Source organism: Arachis hypogaea, chromosome 18, assembly GCF_003086295.3.
Source record: "Arachis hypogaea cultivar Tifrunner chromosome 18, arahy.Tifrunner.gnm2.J5K5, whole genome shotgun sequence".
Taxonomy (NCBI): Eukaryota; Viridiplantae; Streptophyta; class Magnoliopsida; order Fabales; family Fabaceae; genus Arachis; species Arachis hypogaea.
This window is the reverse complement of record NC_092053.1, coordinates 46,578,307-46,602,299: the sequence shown is the minus strand read 5'-3', so window position 1 is coordinate 46,602,299 and position 23,993 is coordinate 46,578,307. Positions and strand designations below refer to the sequence as shown.

The 23,993-nt window shown below is 34.5% G+C and overlaps 1 protein-coding gene across 17 annotated transcripts; it reads right to left on the bottom strand.

The window, feature by feature from the left end:
• Positions 1–8,879: 8,879 nt before the first annotated feature.
• On the bottom strand, positions 8,880–13,886 carry LOC112769345 (probable ureide permease A3). 17 transcript variants are annotated; one of them, XM_072226024.1, is made up of 10 exons: positions 13,042–13,886; positions 12,651–12,899; positions 12,366–12,504; positions 12,014–12,188; positions 11,233–11,324; positions 10,948–11,070; positions 10,169–10,294; positions 9,614–10,047; positions 9,368–9,441; positions 8,880–9,257 (listed from the first exon to the last, which is right to left on the bottom strand). In XM_072226024.1, exons 1-5 carry the CDS (start codon positions 13,042–13,044, stop codon positions 11,288–11,290), a joined length of 603 nt encoding a protein of 200 aa, XP_072082125.1. In that variant the 5' UTR covers positions 13,045–13,886; the 3' UTR covers positions 8,880–9,257; positions 9,368–9,441; positions 9,614–10,047; positions 10,169–10,294; positions 10,948–11,070; positions 11,233–11,287. The 17 variants fall into 17 exon arrangements, with proteins under 17 accessions (XP_072082125.1, XP_072082132.1, XP_072082124.1 ...); XM_072226031.1 differs by having other exon boundaries at positions 8,880–9,260; positions 11,246–11,324; XM_072226023.1 differs by having other exon boundaries at positions 11,246–11,324.
• Positions 13,887–23,993: the final 10,107 nt, after the last annotated feature.

Here is a 23,993-nt window from a genome sequence, read left to right as displayed (position 1 = left end):
ATATTCAGGTGGGCTAATTAAGCTTAGAGATGAAAGATTTACCCATTTTAATGAAGGAATGGGCGGTGATGGCTTTGGGGGAGAGGTTTCCAACAACTTTGGCAAGGTGATTTCCAGCTCCATTCCCTTGAGCTCTTCCTTGACAACTTCTACCTCTTTGCAAGCTTCTTTAATTTCAACCTCTTCCTCTTGGTAGCTTTCTTCCAATTCAATCTCTTCTTCATTACTTATCAAGGGCATGGGAGGTTGTGCTTCTTCTTCTTTAATCTCCATCTCTTGATCAACCTCTGCAAAGTCTTCAACCATGATATGTCTTGGAGGTTGTACACCCTCCTCAACATCAACATCAAACATCTTGGAAGGAGGCTCTATGACTAGACTTTCCCATGGAGGTTCAGCATCTCCTAAGTCTGCAACCACTTCTTCCTCTTCAATAATTCCTACTTTGTCCAGTTGTTTTAGTATAAAATCGTACTCCTCCTTGATGATTTTCTTTCCATGACAACTCCCTTCAACTACTCCTTCATCTTCAAGGGTCTCTCCTACCTCCACATTTTGGGCCTCCTCTTGCTCCTCTGGAAATAAAGCCACGTGTAACCGATCCATTGCGTTCCTAAGACGATCCCTTCTCTCTTGTTCCATGTCAGTAGCATAATTGGGATCATGTTGCTCTTGGATTAATGGATGTGGGTGCTCTTCCATGGAGGGTGGTGATGGGATGGAGAGATTATTATGTGGTTGAAAAGGAAGTGCACTAGAGCTTGAGGGTTGATTATTGGGGGTATTCAATGATCCAATCTATGAGGCAAGAGCTTGTAAAGCAAAGGTCAGACCGTTTAAGGTAGAGTTAAGTGTGTTCTCTATGGTCTTTTGTCTTTGGTGAATAACACTAAGAGTGTTGTTATCCAATGGAGGTTGGGATGGATAGGAGGGTTCATTTGTTGGGAGAAAGTGCTCATGATAGGAAGGTGGTTCATCTTGATAAGGATATGAATATGGTGTATATTGAGGTGGTGGTTCTTGGAAGTATGGCTCGTAAGGCTCTTGGTATGGTGGGTAAGGATTAGGGTCATATGGGAGTGAATAGTGGAAAGGGGCTAGTGAGTATGGTGGTTCAGAGTTATGTTGAGGAGGTGGTTCATAAGCATATGGTGGGGCTTGTTGGTAACTACAAGGGGGTTCACCATATCCATCATCTTGGTATGCACCTCGGAATGGCTTTTGACCATAGTAATTTGGAGGAGGTTGTTGCCAAGAGGGTTGATCAAATCCTTGTGGCTCCTCCCATCTCTGATTGTTCCAACCTCGATGCATGTTCTCATTATAGTCTCCTCTTCCTGCAACATAGTTGTGACCAAACTCATAGCTAAAGGGGTGAGAGTTCATAGTAGCTAAAGAAAATAAAAACAAAAACTAGTAAGAATAAGCAACTAATTCCTAAACAAACAAAAACTAGCAAACAATCAAAAAGCAAATATTTATAATAACCAATAATAAGGCACACGTTTGCGATTTCCCGGCAACGGCGCCATTTTGACTAACGGATTTTTGCTAGTAAAGAATTCACAAAAGTAATCACGTTGTAAGTATAGTTTCTAAACCAACAAAGAATCCTTTCGTACAAAAACTTGTTTGTCACTAAAGCAAACCCAATAAAATTAAACCAAAGTATTTAAACATCGGGTCGTCTCTCAAGGAATTGCAGGGAGGTGTAGTTATTATTGGTTATGGAAAAGTATATTTTTGGGGGTTTTGAAAGGTTGAACAAGGAAAGTAAATTGCAAGAAAGTAAATTAATAATTAAGAAAAGACTCTTGGCAAGATATGAGAATTAGACGTCCTATCCTATTTATCCTTATCAATTGTGATGAGAATTGTTTGTTGCTCTCACTTAGTTAACCCTTACTAAATAAAGGAAAGTCAAGTGGACTAATCAATTTGATTCCTCAAGTCCTAGTCAACTCCTAAGGAAAGACTAGCTTTAGAGGGATCCAAATCAACCAACAAATTATAATTATCAATCAACAAAAGAGTTTGATAACTCAAGAGTCTCCAATTACTCAATTCAAGCTAAGAATGTAAAAAGCTGAATTAAAATCATAAATATGAAATACCTCAATTGCATTAAATAAAGAAATCAAATCTAACATGGAGTTCATAAACCAAATTGGGAGAATAAATAAACTAGAATGCTAGAATAATTAAAAGTAGAAGAGAAACTAAATTAAAGGAACCTTGAACCTGGAATTGAGAAGAAATAAACCTAAAACTAAGAGAAATCCTAAAACCTAGAGAGAGGAGAGAGCCTCTCTCTCTAGAAACTACATCTAAAACCTAAGATTGTGTGAAATTTATGAATGAATGAAATTCCCCTGAGTCTCTGCTTGTCCCCTGGCTTTAGTCTGCGTTTCTGGGCCGAAAGCTGAGTCCAAACTCAGCCCAAAATTGCCCCCAGCATTTTCTGCGATTTCTGTAGATAGTGCATGTCATACGTACGCGTCAGTCACGCGTGCGCGTCGTTTGGCGAAATTCCTTGTCACGCGTATGCGTCAGTCACGCGTACGCGTCGATTGTCTTCTGCGCTAGCTGCGCATACGCGTCAGGTACGCGCACGCGTCGTCGTGCAAACTCCAATTCACGCGTATGCGTCAGATACACGCACGCGTCGATCTTCGCTGGTTGTCTCCTTTATTTCTTGTGTTCCTTCTATTTTTGCAAGCTTCCTTTCTATCCTCTAAGTCATTCCTGCCCTATAAAGCCTGAAAACACTTAACACATAGATCACGACATCGAATGGTATAAGGGGGAATTAAAACACGTATAATTTAAAGGCTTAGAAAGTAAGTTTTTAATTATAGCACAAAATTAGGAAGAAAAATGTAAAACATGCGAATTATATAAATAAGTGTGAGTTTAGTAGATAAAATTTACTCAATTAAATACAAAATGTACCACAAAATAGTGGTGCATCAATGGTCTCGCATTTTGAATATGTACATGCACTTTCTCTTCTTGCTTCTACTATAATCACTTCATTTTTTCATAACGGAGAGAAAATGTTTATATATCACCAATTCTAATTATAAATTTGCTATGTCAATTTTTTTAAAAAATATTTTTATCTTACCAGCAAGACATTTTAGTAATTTTTTTTAATTAAATTGTATGAGAATTTACTATTAAAATTTCTCATAGTAAAGTCAGTATAAAATAATCACCTTTCTTTCTCTCATATTTGGTGGAAGAATTTGTTAGTAATTTATACAATGTTTTACATACCAAACTAAATAATCACCTTGATAAACACAATGAACTTAGCGCAATTAGGAGTATTTTGTGACCATTAATAACAACATGTATATGTATATTGTCATATCCAATTATCCAGTTTGTGTTTAGTATAGGATATGACCTTTTTATTATTCATAGAAAAAAATTCAAAATAAAGTGTCTATCAATGAAAGACCCTAACAAATATAAAACTCATAATTTTCTTTGATTAAAATATTTAACGATAAAATAAAATTATCATATGATAATAAAGTGAGAAAGGCAAGAATTTATAAATCATAGTACAACCACTATTTAATTATTACTTTGATAGATAGATATATAGTAGATAACATAATACAGTCATCATTTTATTCACCATTATTAGAACGCCACCCAAAAAGGATTAACAACTAAATAATGTATATGACTGTTCTAGTTATAACAAATTAGCAGCATGTGGACATGGTTTAGTTTGATCTGGATTTATAAAAGTACAAGCGCATCCTTTGTTTGGAATACATTCTGCATACGTCAAATCGTTAAAATGAAAAAATTTGCAAGCATTTCGACATTTCGTAATGTCTGGACAATATTGTTCCCCTATAACAGCTACGCATGTTATTATGCCTTCTGCTACCTGTATTTGGTTATTACCTACAAACATTCAGACATAAAATACACAGTCATTAACCAAGAAATTAAAATCATATAACAATTGCTAAAAATAAAACATGTTATAACTAAAATCTTAAAGTGTTTTAGCAAATATATCGCCTTACTAATTTTAAAATATTTTTTTGAAAAATATATAAAATTAAAATCTAAATTTTTAATACATTTGTTATACGTGTACTAAAATAAAAAATTTAAAAACTTCTATTGAAAATAATCTTGATATGTGTCCTTAGATTCTATTTGTTCTAAAAGAAAATAATATAGACAGAGACATAGAAATAGAAATAGAAATACAAGAACAAAGACATTTAAAAAGAAGGATATGGACACAAATTTAAAAAAAGAAAAAGATTTTATTTGAGAAAAAAAAATTTAAATTTTTTTTTATCCATTCAATAGGAGACATAATAATGCATAGAGCCAAAAAATTTAATGGTCAAGACTCAAGAATAGTGGTAGCAAAAGATGAAAGCAAAAATAATTTTTAAAATTTGTTTTTTTTTTCTCCTATCTTAAGACAACATCTACACAGTAGAATCTCATGGGATGTTAGCTAAATTTTATATTGAATTGTTTTGATAAATTCAGTACATACCAAAATCCATGAAAAGAACAAGTAAGAAGACGAGGAAATAAAAATGTGTTTTCATATCAGTAAGTTCAGAAATTTAATTCATATCCTATAGAAAAGACTCAATATTGAATTATTTATAGGCATTCAACGACAATAAAATTTTTTTTACAAAATTGTAATTTGAATTAATTTAAAAGTAATTTTCTGTTTATATATATTTACTACTATAAATGGAATTTCACTTTAATTATGTCATGATTTAGCTCTTTAATATGTGCATATTTATTTACTATTATAAACGAAAAATTAATTTTTTTCTAAATTTACTATAAAAAAATTTGTGTAGATATCTACGTATCGTACAAACAATATATATTAGAATTATATCTTTCTAATTATTTTTAAATTTTGTTTTTAATCAATTTAATATATATTATTAATATATATTCCTGTTTATATCACATTGAATATTCCCATATTCCAACAAAATATTAAATGATGAATTAAAGCAAACCCATATTCCAACAAAATATTAAATGATGAATTAAAGCAAAGTAATGAAATATGATTGTTTATGAATGAGTTATAACTCAAATGATATAGTTTTTTGAGAAATTCTTCACATACAAGCATTTTTTTATACAAGTCTTTACAAGTTATTATATTAACGCGCTTGAACGTTACTGTACGTTCTTCTTCCTCTTCCTCTTCTTTTTCTTTTCTTTCGTTTCTTGCTTTCTCTTTCTCCTTCTTCAATCGTTACTGCACAATTTCACTGCACCGTCTTCTTCTTCTTCTTGCTGCACATTCTTCTTCCTCTTCCTCCTCTTCTTCTTCTTCTTCTTTTCTTTCGTTTTTTGCCTTCTCTTTCTCCTTCTTCATTTACGTGCTTTTCTCTTTGTTTTTTTTTTTTTTTGTTATTCTTGATTTTCATTATTTTTTGATATCAAGCTCTGAAATCGTTTTTGAAGAAGAAGAAACAGCAGAAGATGAGGAGGAGAAAGAGAAAGAGTTCTGAATTATGCATAAGGTGTCCTTTGGGTGTATTTCTGTAATCGTTTGGGTGTATTTCTGTAATCGTTTGGGTGTATTTCTGAAGTTCTATTATTTTCAAAACGATTTCAAAACTTGATTTTAGAAACCATGAAAATCGAAAAAAAAAGAAGTAAGAATACCAGTAATAAACACAAGTAAAACAACTAATGAAAAGGCAAAGAGAATAACAAAGAAATATCGTTTGGGTGTATTTCTGTAATCGTTTGGGTGTATTTCTGTAATCATTTGGGTGTATTTCTGAAGTTCCATTATTTTCAAAACGATTTCAAAGCTTGATTTCAGAAACCATGAAAATCGAAAAAAAAGAAGCAAGAATATCAGTAATAAACGCAAGTAAAACAACTAATGAAAAGGCAAAGAGAATAACGAAGAAATATCGTTTGGGTGTATTTCTATAATCGTTTGGGTGTATTTCTGTAATCGTTTGGGTGTATTTCTGAAGTTCCATTATCTTTAAAACGATTTCAAAGCTTGATTTCAGAAACCATGAAAATCGAAAAAAAAGGAAGCAAGAATACCAGTAATAAACGCAAGTAAAACAAAAACAATTAATGAAAAGGCAAAGAGAATAACGAAGAAATACATGGAGGAAGAGGAAGATGAAGAAGAGGAAGAGAAAGAGGAAGAGGAAGAGGAAGAAGAGTCGTTCATAATCCACGGTGAGTGAAGAAGAAGAAGAGGAAGAGGAAGAGGAAGAGGAAGAGGAAGAGGAGTCATTCATAATCCACGGTGAGTGTAGTGCTTTGGAAATTGAATAACGCATTAAAAGACCCTAATGTATAGCAACTTGTAAAACTTGTAAGTCAAAAAGACTTGTATGTATAGCAAGCCTCTAGTTTTTTATAATCTTCTTATTTTCGATAAAAAAAAAAAAAAGAAATCTTGTTCTTATCTCTGTAGACTATATATTTGGGAATTAAAAAATATATGAAATCAATAAAAAGAACATTTCGTTCAAAATTTATAACAAAATGTGTTACATACCATAATTGATTATCGTTATGTATAGATAATATATCCTAATTTTAGTTTATTCAAATACATAAAAACTTTAATTGATTACATTTCTATTTTTGTTTATTTATATGTCATGACTGACTCATCCCTTAAAATAGCGCATTAATTTGAAGACTCGATCGCACCGAATATATAATGTACCATGTTCTTGAGTTTTATTATGTATATCTCAATTATATATTTTAATTGATTATTTCTATAAATAAAAGGTTTAATTGATGACTACATTCTAATTTTTCTAAAAATATATACTTGGCAATTATTTCATTTTTAAATGGATTTGTATGAGAGAACTAATTTAAAACACAGGCACTAGAATACATCAAATCATCCAATTTTGTGTGCTGCTTTACCTAGCTATTTAAATCTTTAAACCAACAATGATAGATTGAGTATATCTCAAATTCATCTCATATTTCATCTTTTTTATAAATAAAATCTATAATTAATTACATTATATTTTTTTTAATTTTTTATGATTGAATCATTCTTAAATATAGAACGTGTACTTTAATTGTCTCTTAAATGCACTCCATATATAAAATATCACCATTATAAAAAAGAATCATAATGATTATAAAAGAGTAAGGTTAAGAAAGTAATAATTTAAAATGATGTTATTTAATTTAATATCTTTAATTTTATATATATAATATTTATAATTATATAATTATTATATTTAATATTATGCATATTTATTCCAATAACAATTAATGCAAATAAAAGTTAAAAAACATAAATTATGACTATTTTTAGTTCTCAAATATTTCTATTAAAGAAAATATACCAGCTCTCCATATTATTTGTATATCGTTACACACTGTGATTATTATAATTTTAATAAAAAAATAATCATATAATAATAATGATAGAAAAAATTTTAATAATTTATCAATTTAAATTAATTTAGTGGTCAATCTATTTATTTATTTAAATAAATGTCAAGAATTTAAATTTTATTTTATACATATTTAAATTAGTCCTAATTTTTAAATAAAATTCTAACCCATAACGAATTAGTAGTTGACCTATTAAATTTGAGGATGTTGTGAAAAAAGATATTTATGTATTGATATGCATACTTGGAAATAAAGGTTACATGCATGATTTATAAAATATTTCACCAATGATAGTCTACTATAGTATATTAATTGCGGGATGATTTTACTATTAATTCCTTTTAATAAACTTTCCTTAAATAATGTCTCTGGAATACCAAATACTTGCAATTGCATCATGTGAGCAGATCTCCCACTGAACACTATACATTATAAATAAAGATGAATTTATTAGAATTTATTATTTTTGTCATCAGTTTATTATTAATATTTAAAAATATAGAATAAAACATGTTGGTTGATTATTAGACAATTAAAGGAATTAGAATAAAAAAATTGATAAATTGATGGCTAAGTAATAACAAAAAATAATAAATTCTGATGGCATTCTAATATTTCTCATAAATAAATATAGAAAAAATTTAGGGGCAACTTTTCTCTAAATCTAATTTTAAAATTTTAAAAATTAAATTTTGTACTTTTTATATATTGTCGTCAAACATACCCAAACCATAAATCACTCACTATACGTGCTCTCATCTTCTCTCTTCCACTTCTCCTTCCTTCCATCGCGTTGTTGACATCTGCTACTATTGACGTTTGCCTCCCGCCTCCTATTGTGCAGCCGTCGCCCATCGCGCCGCGCCCCCGCCATCGTGTCGTACTCCTTCACATGCCTCCCGCTTCCTATCGCGCCGCCGTCACCCATTGCGCTGCGCCTCTGCCCTTGCATCGCACTCCTCCATCGTGCCACAGTAGGCACGTCCTGTAACATTTCAAATTTTTAACAACGGAATTTTTCAGCTCTATACCTTAGGATTCACAAAATTCGAGTGACATGGTTAGATTTAGTTTCACAACTAGAAAATGGATTAATACAGACAGATTTAATCTTTATTACAGACGGATTTTTGGTTACCGACGGATTTTTCCTAGTTATCGACGGATTTTTCCTCTGTAAATTCTCCATCCATTTCCCTGGGCCAACGAACTTTCCGATGGATTTTCCGTCCGTAATTACAGACGAATTTTTCGACGGATTTTTCGTCTGCAATTACAGACAGATTTTTCGACAAATTTTTCGTCTGTAATTTGAACCTTGAAAAATCATCTCACACTCTGATTACAGATAGAAAATCTGTCTGTAAATCCGTCAGTAAAGTAAAATATAATTTTTTTTAGGTTTTTCCATTGCAAAATAAACTTGTTTTCATACAAAATAAATATAAATGTAATAAATACAAATTTTTATTGATGGTACAAATAGAAAAACACACCAATGAGTACAAAACACTTTCTTTATAATAAGAAGCAATTATTTCCATGCAATAATACAATCTGAATACATTAGATGATAAGTAACTAGTGGACTCATCAGAATTCAATATCCTAATTTATGGATAGCTTCATTCTTTCTTGAGCTTCTTAGTGATGGTGGCAATATACTTGCTTTGGTGGAATGCTTGCTCCAACTCAAGTTTAGTTGGTTGTCTTGATCCATCACCACCAGCATAAGTTCGGGCACTGTACGGACTGCCACCCTTCACTTCATTCATCCCAAACATGCCGCCGCCGAATGTATATCCGATTGAGGCAGTCTATCTCTGCTTCCAATTCAGTAGAGAATTAATTAAGACCAATTAGGTAACAAAATATTTCATATGGGTAGAAATATAACTAGGAACATGTAAATTATAAAGGTTAGCATTATTACCTCATTAGGAACATGTAAATTATTCGCTGCTTCCCACTTTCTGAGCAGAGGATGTCTACCTTACTATATCCGATCTACACTCAGACAACAAATAAGGCAATTATTAGAAAAAAGAACCAAAAAGGAGTTGTTACCACTGTAGTTACTTTTGATTAAATAAGGTAAATAAATATCTCATGACAAAATTAACCCAAGAAACAAATCTATGTTCATTAGAAATTTGACAATAGCAATTAAAAGATGTACCTGCAGAAGATGCCATGGAGAATTAGGCCAATGAATGGGATCAAGAAGCTGAACAGAAGAAATGGTTCCCATGAACTAACTGATTCTAAAAGAATCCTCAGTCTCAAAGGGCATCTTGAACCTCATCCCAAAACACCACCTCACTTTCATTGCATCTCTCACAACTGAGGCCTTAACACAAAACTCAGGTGAGCTTCCCCTTGGATAGTACACAACCTCAAATGGCCTTCCATTAACACCACAACTCACAGCTTCAACCACCGATGACACCGACACCTCGCCACCTCCAACTGCCACCTTCTTGGCCCTCCTTATCCCAACACACAGATCACCATCCTTAGCTCTCAAGAACACAATGGAATCACCAGCTACAAGCTTCTTCTGGATCACAAAATTGCTTCATCCAGTGGTCAATAGGTGCCTGCGAGGAGTCCCTGTTAAGAAACAAGACAGTTAGAACAAAATTCAAATTCGCTTGAACCATGAAAAGCTATATATATATATATATATATATATATATATATATATATATATATATATATATAGTATTAGCACCTCTATAGATATGCCTAAACTTCCAGCAATTTCCATGAACATCTTTGGCAACAATGACACAAGCACTTCATTCATTCTGAAACCATCATCTCCTTTCAAATTTAGAAGCTTTTACAGGAAATACACCTATTTTTAAATGAATGATACTTATTACTTAATGAAATAATTACCATTTTTAAATTCACCAGAATATCAGATTCGCAAATGATAAGCAACCAATTTGCTTGTCTAGCTAGAACAATATGAAATACTAATATAATATATATAATAATCCATAAAATAAAAAAGGAAGGAGAAAGAGAGAAAGCATAAGGAAGAAGAAAAGAACATATGGCATACATAGTATTCTCCTGTATGTATTGATTAATGAGGGAGCATAGAAAAAGAAAAGTGTTGTCTTTAAATTTGACATGCTTGTAAGTTAGTAAGGATTCCTTTTGTTTCAGGATAGCCAGGCAAATTCATTCCTTTGCTTCTTAACTAAAAATTCATTCGTCTGCTTCATTAAAAAAAATCAGTATTGTTAACATAATAAATTATTTTTTTGTTCAAATTCAAGCATACTTGTGGAATAGTCACCTTTTGACAATAAAAAGAACAATAAAAAGCAGTTACATGAAATTATCACTAATACTGAAATAGGAATAGGATCTTCTGTGATCTTCAAACTTAAATCAATAGGAATATCAAAATATAATATTGCTATCTATAAAATAATAATAATAAAAAAAAGAATCAAATAAGTGAGATTCAAGTGGCCCACTTGTATAAAAACTCACCTTGACCATAGCCAACATCTTTATCTAGCCAAGCATAAACTGCAAGAATATCTCATAATTTTGACAAGTTCTCTTGCTTCTCATAAAAGACCAATGTCCTATCAGTGCAAATCACGTCAAGACCTAAATGAGTTTGTGCACGAAAATGGTCAGCCACCATGTGAATCATATTATAGTGATACAATTTTATCTTAAAAGAAATCAAAATAAAGGACAACTAAGGTAGCTATAGCATTTGTATAACAACGCATTTCATGCAGAAAATAATTGCTGGAAATGTTTCACCTTAAAACTTAACTTTGAATGCCTAAAACATAAGTTGAAGATAGCAAATTACACCTTATCTGAGCTTCTTACCTCCTTCTATGAAAGAGTCCCTGGGAAAAGAAGAAAATTTGCTCATTAGATTCGCATTATGCTAATCATTACATGGAAAAAGAAACCCTGAACTGAAACAATAGAACTAGAACTTATGGATGCTAATACTAGCAAAGAAAATATGTTGAAAAGTACAAACAATGAACATGGCATTTGTCAAATAGTAGTCATTTAGAAACCAAAATTCAAACCAACTGGATTGCTTCGACTTCCAAAAGTAGAATGTTAAAATTAACAAAAATAGATGGAAATAAATGATCCTTAAGAACAGTGAACTGCAGACTGTACTTAAAATGGTCTTTAAGAAATGCAATTCATAAAAGAAAAATAATGCAGAAAAAGAGTCTCCTCATTTGCCGAGTTACTGCTTCTGCTTGTAACATTAATTGATTTGGTTGACTAGGTTTTTAGTACACTCTAACAATTGCTTTCACAAATTTAGATTATTGTACATAATCACTACTAAGTTCCCAAAGCATAAGCATTTGGTAATTTTGTTTCCAAAAATGAAGCTAAAATAGAGGCTTTGATAATAATTTCCTTAAGGCAATGGTGCACAAGGATGAAATGAAGTACAAGGTCAAAATCAAGAAGCAATTATAATCAGTCATTAAAGGAGCAACTATCTAACGTCTATAATCAATAGTCACGTTCACGTATCAAATTAATTGTAACTAACAACACATACACTAATCTAGCGTTATAATCACTTGATAAATTGCTGAGCTTGACTTTATTATCAGCAGTATTCGAAGAATGAACAGCAGAACCTAGACAAACTGCAATCAGAAAGCAACCAACTCCAGGAAAAAGAATCCCAGCTCTATTAATTTTTCCATCCAAAAAGTAATTCAAGCTTGTGCCTATTAGAGTTGGAACAAGATAGTGCAGCAAAATTTCAGTGAGAAAGCAAGCTAACAAAGTAACAATTATTGCAAGTAACATAAGATCGTAGCACAAGCACACTCATCCTGACACAGTATGTTCAACTACATTATTCTGAATTTGTTATAATTTTTGTGTGATCAGTTAATTTATGCCTATAACAACAGTTATGCTTGCAGTGATGACTTCAGTAATTGACAACCCAACAAAAGCAAAAGCATATTGCGAGGCCAGATTCCCAAGGCTTAGGACCACACCACCCCCCATTGCAAACAGAACAGAGGGCCAATTATCCTGCACATAAGTAAATTATTGAACCAATTGTAGGCATATAAACTTTGTTAGTGTGTAACTATCAGGGATCCAAAACATAGAGCTTTTGGAAAATTTGGAACATTCAAGGACGTATATTTTACAAAGCCATTTTTTAAGAGACTCACCTGAGCAAGTTGAGCTAAAAAATTTGGCTCACTTGGTGTGCTCTTGCCTATCTCACCAACTGTGAATGCAATGAAAAGAGCAGCAAGGAAATTGGTGAGCGAGTAATAAAGATAAGTATGCTGAGGAAGACGCCCTCGCCTCTCTAACAAAGTCAAGATAGCAGGCCATGTCCCCAAGAAGAAAAGGGCCAAAAGCACACAAACTATGGCACCTGCCTTGCTCTCCAACAAGTACATTTCCAACTGCAACTGTTTAGAGATTAATTTATAACGAGAATATCAAATTAATATCACAAAGGCACAAAGGCACACGAAAATCAAATTAATATCAATCAACAGCAAAAGCAACCAGCAGGCATATGAACAAACAAACAAGCAAACATCTGATTACCATGCAATGAAGAAAATCCTACTCTTGGGGATATTGCCTTCGGTCAAGAACTCAAAATCATATATAGCATAGCGGCACTCATTAGGAGGGAGGCAAGCAGCGAAATCTTCGTAGCCTTGAGCTGGCTCACCAAGCTTCTCCACAATGACTTGCTTTTGATTCTCCTCAATCTTGAAAACTATGAACCTGTGAGTCCTTTTTGTCTTGAGCTCCAAAAACCGCAACTTGCAATCATCATGGACCGCCATTCCGGAAGCTGCATTTGCTTGAGAGATTGAAAGGCACACCAAAACAAAACAATTATGATCAAGCAGATACCCACACGAATCATTACTCATGCATACTTTAATCTTTTTGCCACTTGAGTAGCTAATAGTTCCTCAATGAAAAATAAAATCAAGTGATTTCGATCTTCGCCCCTAATTTGATATCCATTCAACAAATTAGAGGGGAAGATTCCGTGGATAAGATCCCAAAGCATGTTATGAATTTTAGGGTTAGCAAGACTGAATTAGAAACGAAAATTAGTAATTAGATCTGGAAGGGAATGATACAACGATTGGATTGAGGATGTGGAAGAAGCCGATAAGATCAGCAACACAAACACAAAGTGCCCAAACCGATAATCAAAATATTTACGAATTTCAAAACTAAAAAATAAATAATAAGGAGCTAGCTAGAAAATTGAAGCACTATTAAAAGAGACAAGAAGGTAGCTGCGGCGGTTAGGGTGGCTGGTGGTGGCGTTGTGGGTGAAGAAAGAAGAAGAAGTAGCCCGTTGAGTCGTTGACGGAGAAGAAGGGTGAGGAATGCTAGGTTTGATTTGTGTGCTGTGAATGGAGCTCGGGTAATGATAGGTTTAACTTATTATTTCTGACGAAAAATTTTAAATTACAGATGGAAAATCCGTCTGTAATAATTTAATAAAATGTAGTTTTTTGTCTATTTAATTACAAATGGATTTTCTGTCTGTAATCATTTTTCACGAAAAAAATAATTTTACCGACAGAATTATCGACGGATTTTCTTTTCCGTCTGTAATTTATGCTAATTTATTTTTTTTGTTTTCCAACAAAAAATTCCTCTGAAATTCCGTCTGTATTTCCATGGGATAAAATCCGTCGAAAATATCCGTCTATAATAACTAATTTTCTAGTAGTGTTTGATGAGCTAATTTTGAATATGCAAAAAAAGTAATAATAATATTTTATTTAATAATAATATTCTTGGATACTAATATTTTAGTATATTAATATTTTATTAATTTAATTTGATGATTCACCCTTATAACATTCACGGTTCTTTATTTAATTTTCAATCACCTTCTGTTTTCTTTTTCTTCTCCGTACATAATCTCAAGAACTATCTCTTCATTTTTTTTCGTACGTGATGTTAAGAAAAAGAACGAGAGAGAAAAATTGAACCTCCATAGTCGGTAAGTTTTCTGAGGCTTGGTCGTTTAGTTTTAAAACTCCAACGAAGGTTGTAAACCGATTAACGTATTCATCTCTTCCTCTTCACAACCATATCCGATTTCTTAGGTGAGGAATCTCTTTCTGAATTTATGATGAACGCTCGATCATCATGAATTATATGTTCAAAAGTTGTTTTTGATCAAATATTAGGGAGCAACCGAGCTAGAAGTCATCGAGAAGAAATCGATTTTTGTGAGCTAATACCGAGAGATAAGGTTTAATAAATTAAACACGAATGAGTTGTATTTTGTTACTTGATTGCTAATTGAACCTCTTTAAACATATGAAATCGTATTTATTTGATGTTTTAATATTTTTTGAAAGCACAAAAAATGGGATGATCCATATTTGTTCAAGAGTTGCTTGGATGGCATAATCCAAAGATGCATCCCAAATGAAGGCACTAAAGAAGTCTTGTGGCATTGCCATGACTCTGAGTATGGTTGCCATTTTGGTGGAGATAGAACAGTAGCGAAAGTCCTCCAATGTGGTCTATATTAGCCAACTATCTTCAAGGATGCTAGGAAATTTGTGAAGATGTGTCAACAATGTCAGAAAACAAGCAACTTACCCACGAAACATGAGATGCCACAAAATCTCATTCTAGAGGTGGAATTGTTTGAAGTCTAGGGGATAGACTTCATGGGAGCTTTTTCACTTTTATATCAAACAATTACATCTTAGTGGCTGTGGATTAAGTTTCTAACTAGGTAGAGGCAGTGTCATTACCCACCAATAATGCTAAGATGGTGCTTAAATTCCTCAAGAAGAATATATTCAATAGGGTTGGATTCTGAGAACCTTGATCAATAGTGATGGAGGAAGAAACTTCTAAAACAAACAATTAGAAGCTCTTCCCCACAAGTATGGGATCAAGCACAAGGTGGCTACTCCATGTCACCCCCAGACAAGTAGCCAAGTGGTAGTTTAGTGCACGAATCCGAACACTTCGTACAACTGAACCAGCAAGTGCACTGAGTTGTCCAAGTAATACCTGAGTGAGTCAGGGTCGATCCCATGAGGATTGTGGTTTAAAGCAAGCTATAGTCATCTTGTAGGTCTTAGTCAGGCAGATAGAAGAGTTGATGGTTTTGATTTAGAAGATGGAATTATAATGATAATCTTAAAACCTAGATAAATGTAAACAGGGATAAAGAATTGGCTAAGGTTTTGAGTTGCCTTGTCCTTCTGGATCAACTCTAGTATTACTGTCTTCTTCAAGTGTGAAAGATTCCTTCTATGGCAGGCTGTATGTGATTGACACTGGTTTGAGCGGCTGTCAATACTCCTCCAGATCTGAACCCCAGGGTTAGTGCGGATCTATTCTGATTGAGGGTGAAGCTCCTGCAGCCCATCCTCCTTAGTGATTCTACTGAAAATGCCACAGACAAGGTCAGATCTTCCGGATCAGAAGATGCTGCGCCTTTGGGTTCTATCCTCTACCACAGAGATCCTAATCTTCCCGTAAATCAGTTGAACTAGTATCTCGAGAAGTCCCCAACGAAGTCGTTGATCAGCCGTCTGAGAGATGTAAAATCAAGCTGGTGGTTCATCATTGTCTGATGAAAGATGCACTCTGAACCCATGTAGAATGTGATAACCTTATGCCAGTTCAACGCATTCATATTGATGAAGAACGAATATACATCTTAGAATAGAGAATCAAACACAGATGAAAGAGAAATAGTAATACTTTTATTAATCCATCAAACTCAGCAGTGCTCCTCCTCTCAACCTAGGAGGTTTAGAAACTCATACCGAAAGGAAAATACAAAGTGTAAAACGAAAATAGGGCTGATTATCTTCAAATATGATGTAAAATAACTCTTAAATATTAAACAGATGACTAGTAAGAGTAAAACAGTCTATTTAGTACTAAAATCTACTTCTGGGCCCCACTTGGTGAGTGTTTGGGCTGAGCTTTGATGAGATCCACATGCTAGGAGGCCTCTAGGGCATTCAACGCTGGCTAGGGGGTCATCTCTGGGCGTTAAAAATGCTGGTCTGTGCTTCTTGGGCGCTGGACGCCTAGAAGAGGGCAGGAGGCTAGAATTGGATGCCACTTTTGGGCTTTCTAATTTGAAGCAAAGTATGGATTATTATACATTGATGGAAAGGTCTAGAAGTCAGCTTTCTAGAGCCATTAAGAATGCACCATTTGGACTTCTGTAGGTCCTAAAAATCTCTTCTGAGTGCAAGGAAGTCAGATCCGAACAACATTTGCAGTGCTTTCTCTGTCTCTGAATCAGACTTTTGCTCCAACTCCTCAATTTCAGCCAGAAAATACCTGAAATTGCATAAAAACACACAAACTCATAGTAGAATCGAAAAATGTGAATTTAACGCTAAAAACTATATGAAAACAATGCCAAAAAGTATATAAAATATCCGCTCATCACAACACCAAAATTAAACTGTTGCTTGTCCCCAAGCAACTAAAAATAGAATAGGATAAAAAGAAGATTAAGACACAATAAATCTCAGAGTTTCCAATGAAGCTCAGTTTCAATTAGATGAGCGGGACTTAGTAGCTTTTTGCTTCTGAATAGTTTTGGTAACTCACTATTCATTGAAACTCAAAGTGTTGGTCTCTTTAAGAACTTAGAATTTAGATAATATTATTGACTCAATAGTTTTGGCATTTTACTTGACACCTTCACACCACAAGCACATCGTTAGGGACAGCTTGGTTGAGCCGCTTAGATCAAGATTTTATTTCCTTTAGGACCTCCTAACCATTGATGCTCAAAGCCTTGGATCCTTTTACCCTTGTTTTTTGGTTTAAAGGGTTATTGGCTTTTTCTGCTTTGTTTCTCTCTCTTTTTTTTTCTTTTCACATGCTTTTCTTTTTCTTCTATTACAACATGCTTTTTTTCACTTTTTTTGCTGCTTTTTCTTGCTTCAAGAATCAATTTTTGGATTTTTTAGATTAATAATACTTCACTTTTATCATCATTCTTTCAAGAGAAAACATTCTTAATTTCAATTTCAAATATGCACTATTCATTCATACATTCTGAAAACAAAAGCAATGTCACCACATCAAGATAATTAAACTATTCTTATTACAAAACTCAAAATTCATGTATCTCTCAATTCTTTTAAAATAAAATTTTCTTTTAAGCAAGGTGGGAGATATATGAAACATTTTATAGCCTTAAGACATAGATGGAAATGATCATGCAATAAGAACAAGAGAACAATACAGCATATCAGAAAATAGAAAAATAACATAAGAAAAGGAGATTAAGAGAACGAATCCACCTTTAACGGTGGCGGCTAGTACTCCTCATTGAGGATCCAATGTAGTGCTTGATCTCTTCAATGTCACTCCTTTGCCTTTGTTATTCTTCCCTCATAGCTCTTTGCAGGGGTGGTAGAAGTCAGAAAGCCAAGCTTTTGCAATACCAAACTTAAGAGTTTTGCTCGTCCTCGAGCAAATATGATCAATGGGGAAGAATAGTGTAGAAGAAGGTGGGGTAGGTGAAGCTTCTGTGGGACCTACTGGCTCTGAGAGGCTAGGGAATTCAGATTCCCTGCCTTCTATACTAGCGTTTGAACGCCCAGGGTCTGCTCCCTGGCTGGCGTTCAATGCCAGCTATGCTGCCCATTTGGGGGTGTTAAACCCCAGCCAGTGCTCTTTGGCTGGCGTTCAACGCCAGTAACACTCCATCCAGAGTGTCCTGTTTTCACTGCTTAACATTTCTGTCTATGTTCTGACTGTTGCACATGATCATGACCTTAAAGAAATAACTTAAAGAAAAATAAAATTAAGGAAAATAAAAATAGTTAATTAAGGTTGGGTTGCCTTCCAACAAGTACTTTTTTAATGTCTTTAGCTGGACTTCACTACACTTAACTTAGTACCAGTGTTGAGTCTCCTGACTTTATATCTCCTTCAAGGTAATACTTAACTCTCCATCCATTGACAGTGAACCTGTTTTCAGGATATTTACCTTGAAGTTCTATGTGCACGTAAGGTGATACACTAGTAATCACATACGGTCCCTTCCAGCAGGATTTGAGTTTCCCAAGGAATAATTTGAGTCTTGAGTTGAAGAGCAGGACTTTCTGTCCTAGTTCAAAGAATCTGGAAGATATTTTCTTGTCATGCCACCTTTTTTCTTTTTCCTTATAGATCTTTGCATTTTCAAATGCAGCTAAGCGGAATTCATCCAACTTATTTAGTTGGAGCAGCCATTTCTCTCCTGCTACTTTAGCATCAAGGTTGGGGAATCTAATAGCCCAATAGGCCTTGTGTTCTAGTTTCACAGGCAAATGATAGGACTTTCCATACACCAGTTGATATGGTGATGTTCCTATAGGGGTTTTGAAAGCTGTTTTGTATGCCCACAGAGCATCATCAAGCTTTCTAGCCCAATCCTTTCTAGAGGCGCTTACTTTCCTCTCTAGGATTCACTTTATCTCTCTATTTGAGACTTCAGCTTACCCATTTGTTTAGGGATGATACGGTGTTGCTACTTTATGGCAAACTCTATAACAGCTTAAGGCAGAATCCAGCTGTTTGTTGTAGAAATGAGTACCTCCATCACTAATCAGTGTCCTAGGGACACTAAATCTGTTGAAGATATTCTTTTGGAGGAACTTCATCACTACTCTTGTGTCATTATTGGGTGTTGCTATTGCTTCAACCCATTTAGACACATAATCTACTGCTACAAGGATGTAGGTGTTTGAGGGAGGTTGCTAGCCCTTTGGCAACTATCATAGTTACAAACAAACTCCCTAGAGTCCTTAAAGAGAGTAGGCTAGCAGAAGCCACTTTAGAGAACTTTGGTGGCTGTTCGCTCACCTCCAAAATGTCCTCCATAGTCTGAGCCATGGTAATGCCATAAGATTCTCTGTGCCTCTTCTTCAGACACACAGCATCGGATTATTCCATCCGAGCATCTCTTAAAGAGATATGGCTTATCCCACAGATAATACTTTGCATCATGCATGAGTTTCCGGGCTTGCTGCCTGTTAAACTCCTTAGGAATGAACCTTATAGCCTTGTCATTTGCAATGTCTACAAACCAAGGTATTATCCAGATGGCATAGAGTTGCTCATCTAGAAATAATTCGGATATATCAGTGGAGGGAGGAGAAGTCCCTGCTACTGGTTCAATCCTAGACAAGTGGTCAGCCACTTGATTTTCTATGCCATTTCTATCTCTAATTTCTATATCAAACTCTTATAGGAGTAATACCCATCTTATGAGCCTGGGCTTAGAGTCCTGCTTAGTGAGTAGATACCTTAGAGCAGCATGGTAAGTATAGATAATGACCTTGGATCCTACTAAGTAGGATCTGAACTTGTCAATGGCATAAACCACTGCAAGTAATTCCTTTTCTGTAGTAGTGTAATTCTTTTACGTGTCATTTAGAACACGAATGGCATAATAAATGACGTGCAGAAGTTTGTCATGTCTCTGCCCTAGAACTGTACCAATGTAATAATCATTGGCATCACACATCAGTTCGAATGGCAAGTCCCATTTGGGTGCAGAGATGATAGGAGCAGTGACAAGATTGGCTTTCAGGGTTTTAAAGGCATGCAGACATTCTTGGTCAAAGATGAATGGAACATCAATGGCCAAGAGATTACACAGGGGTTTTACAATTTTCGAAAAAATTTTTATGAACCTTTTGTAAAATCCTGCATGTCCTAGGAAACTTCTGTTACCATGAAGTGGCATTTCTCCCAGTTTAGAACTAGGTTTGTCTCCTGGCATCTTTTCAGAACTAGGGCCAGATGATCAAGGCAGGAGTCAAATGAGTCTCCAAAAATAGAAAAGTAATCCATGAATACTTCAAGGAACTTCTCTACCATATCAGAGAAGATGGATAGCATACATCTCTGAAAGGTGGCAGGTACATTGCACAGGAAAAACGGCATTTGCTTGTAGGCAAACACGCCAGATGGGCATGTGAATGCTGTCTTCTTTTGATCCTGTGGATCTACTGCTATTTGATTGTATCCGGAATATCCATCCAGGAAACAATAAAAAGCATGCTCTGCTAGTCTTTCTAGCATTTGGTCAATAAATGGTAAAGGGAAGTGATCCTTCCTGGTGGCATCATTGAGTCTCCTATAATCAATGCACATACGCCACCCTGTAACTGTCCTTATAGGAATCAGTTCATTCTTTTCGTTATGAACCACTATCATGCCTCCCTTCTTGGGGACAACTTGGACATGGCTCACCTAGGGGCTATCAGAAATGGGATAAATAATCCCAGCCTCCAAAAGTTTAGTGACTTCCTTCTGTACTACTTCCTTCATGGTCGGATTTAGTCACCTTTGTGGTTGCACCACTGGTTTGGCGTCATCCTCCAGTAGGATTTTATGCATGCATCGGGTCGGGCTAACACCCTTAAGGTCACTTATAGTCCACCCAAGGGTAGTCCTATGCATTTTGAGCACTTTAATTAGTGCTTCTTCTTCATGTGGTTTTAAGGCAGAGCTTATGATCATAGGGTAATTACCTCCATCTCCCAGAAATGCATATTTCAGGGAGGATGGTAATGGCTTGAGCTCAAGGTTTAAATGTTTCTCATTTTCCTCAGGGGTTTCCAAAGGTTCCTCTAATTCAGGCTGGGCATCAGTAAGGATGTCGTTCATCTCTTCCTTGAGGCTTTCAGCCATGTTTACTTCTTCCACTAGGGAATCAATGAGGTCAATGCTCATGCATTCCTCTGGTGTGTCTGGATGCTGCATGGCTTTTACAGCATTCAGTACGAACTTTTTCTCATTGACTCTCAGGGTTACTTCTTCTTTTTCAACATCAATGAGGGTTCGTCCTGTAACTAGGAAGGGTCTCCCTAGAATTAGGAATGTACTCTTGTGCCCTTCCATGTCCAACACCACAAAGTCAGTGGGAAAAGCAAAGGGTCCAATCCTGACAATCATGTCTTCAATTACTCCTGGTGGCATCTTAATAGAACCATCAACAAGTTGAAGGCATATGCTGGTTAGTTTGACTTCATCGGTCAAGCAAAGCTTCTTTATTAGTGAAGCAGTTATTAGGTTGATGCTTGCTCCAAGGTCACATAGAGCTGTCCTTGTACAAGCATCACCTAGAATGCATAGTATCATAAAGCTTCCAGGATCTTTAAGTTTCTCTGGTAAGCTATTTTGAATGATTGTACTACACTTTTCAGTGAGGAGGACTATTTTTGCCTCTCTCCAATTCTTCTTATGACTCAAAATGACCTTCACGAACTTAGCATAAGAAGGTATCTGTTCAAGAGCCTCTTCAAAAGGGATCTTAATCTCTTATGTTCTGAGATACTCCGCAAAACAGGTAAACTGTTTATCTTTTTCCTTTTGACAGAGTTTCTGAGGAAATAGAATCTTAGCCTTATACTCATCAATCTTGGTTGATGGAGGCCGAATGCTATGTTTGGAAGGGGGTTAATAGCTTGCTTAGGAAGGTTATTATCAGTATGTAACTAGACTCCCTTGCTTAGGCGTACAACGCCCATGTTGCTGCCCCCTTCCCGGCGTTCAACGCCCTTGTGGGTGTCCTCAATTGGCCGTTCAACGCCAGGGATGGATATCCCTTCTTGGTGTTGAATGCCAGTGACATTCCTCTTTGGGCATTCAATGTCCTCAGAGATGTCCTTGACACCTGTCTCGTGTTTCTCTGCTGGCTTTATTTCCTTTGATCTTTTATTGTACTGAGGTTTAGTGTTTAAGGATTTTCCACTCCTCAGCTGTATAGCCTGGCATTCTTTTGTTATCTATTTAGATAACTGCTGCCTTGTTTGACTCAGCTGGGCTTCTACATTCCTGTTAGAAGCCTGAGTTTCTCGCAAAGCCTCTTGTAGTTCCAGTAGTTGCTGGGTAAGGGCATGCAGTTGCTGAGTCAATGGGCCATCCTATTCTGGAGGGTTAGGTTCAGTAAATTTTACCTTAACCTCTCCTTTCATAGAAGTCTCAACAGATGAGTACAGATATTGATTAATGGCAACTGTCTCAATAAGCCCGCGAGCTTGTTCAATGGTCTTTCTCATATGTATGGAACCACCAGCAGAGTGGTCCAGAGACATTCTTGCTATGTCTGAAAGTCCATAGTAGAAGATGTCTAATTTTACCCATTCTGAAAATATTTCAGTGGGACATTTTCTTAGCATCCTTTCATACCTCTCCCAGGCATCATAAAGAGATTCATTATCTCCTTGTCTGAAGCCTTGGATGTCTAACCTCAGCTGGGTTATCTTTCTTGGAGAAAAGTATTGATTTAAAAACTTGTCTACTAACTGTTTCCAAGTTTTCAAGCTTGCTTTAGGTTGGTTATCCAACCACCTCTTTGCTTGATCCTTTATAGCAAAAGAAAATAGCACTACTCTGTAGACATCTTGGTATACTCTCTGACTGTGTACTATGTCAGCAATCTTTAAGAAATCTACTAAGAACTCTGTAAGTTCTTCCTGTGGAAGTCCAGAGTACTAGCAGTTTTGTTACACTCTAGTAATGAGTTGAGGGTTTAGTTCAAACCTACTTGCTCTAATGTGAGGAATGCTAATACTTCTTCCATAGAAATCAGCAGTGGGGTTTGTATATGACCCCAGAGTTCTTCTGAACTCCTCATTCCCATTTGGGTTCATGATGAAGAAAGGTAGAGGAAGAGAAAGAAAAATGAAGATAGAAGGAGTAGAAGAAGAAATAGAAGTAGAGAACTTAATCAAGAATTAAAATATTTTTTGATTTTATCTTATTTATTTATTAAATTCAAAAATTAAGGTTAATTAATTAAAAATAATTGAAAATTTAAGTATGAATTTCGAAAAAGTGGGAAGAGAAATAGAAGAGAATTCAAAAATAAGAAAAGAGAGGAGTTAGTTAGGAAGTTTGAAAAAGAAGAGAGAGAAAATAAGAAACTAATTAAGACAGATTTGAAAACAAGATAACATAGATGGTTAGAAAAGATTTGAATTCAAAATTTGAAATTAGAAAAGATGAGATAAGAAATTAAAAAAATTTGAAAAAAATTTAATTTTAAAATTTAAAAGAAGATAAGATAGAAAATATATTAAATTAAAGATAAGATAAGTTAGGTAAGAGAGATAAGATAAGGAAGTTAAGAAAAGATAAGTTTTAAATTAAAAAGATTTGAAATCAAAATCAAAAGTTAGTTTCTAATTCAAAAAGATTTGAAATTTAAATTTTAAAAGAAAGATAAGATAAGAAATTATCAAGCATTAAAAGAAAAGATTTGAAAAGAGGTTGAAGAAGATAAGAATTGAAATTTGATTTTTGAAAAAGATTTGATTTTGAAATTTAAAATTGAAATTTAAAATTTGAAAATTTGAATTTTTGAAAATTGAATTTTGAATTTTAGAATTTAAATTTTAGAATTTGAAATTGAATTTAAAATTTTGAATTTGAAATAAGATAAGATAAAATTTTTGAAAAAGATATGATTTTTTTGAAAAAAAAATTATTTTAAAAAGATTTGATTTTAAAATTTA

What these genes read in the sequence shown, in the direction of transcription:
- LOC112769345 (XM_072226019.1), bottom strand. An exon ending in TTTTAGCTCAACTTGCTCAG is followed by an intron (nt 12,505 to 12,650) that starts GTGAGTCTCTTA and finishes ACTTATGTGCAG; the next exon opens with GATAATTGGCCCTCTGTTCT. An exon ending in GATTATAACGCTAGATTAGT is followed by an intron (nt 11,325 to 12,013) that starts GTATGTGTTGTT and finishes TTCTTTTCCCAG; the next exon opens with GGACTCTTTCATAGAAGGAG.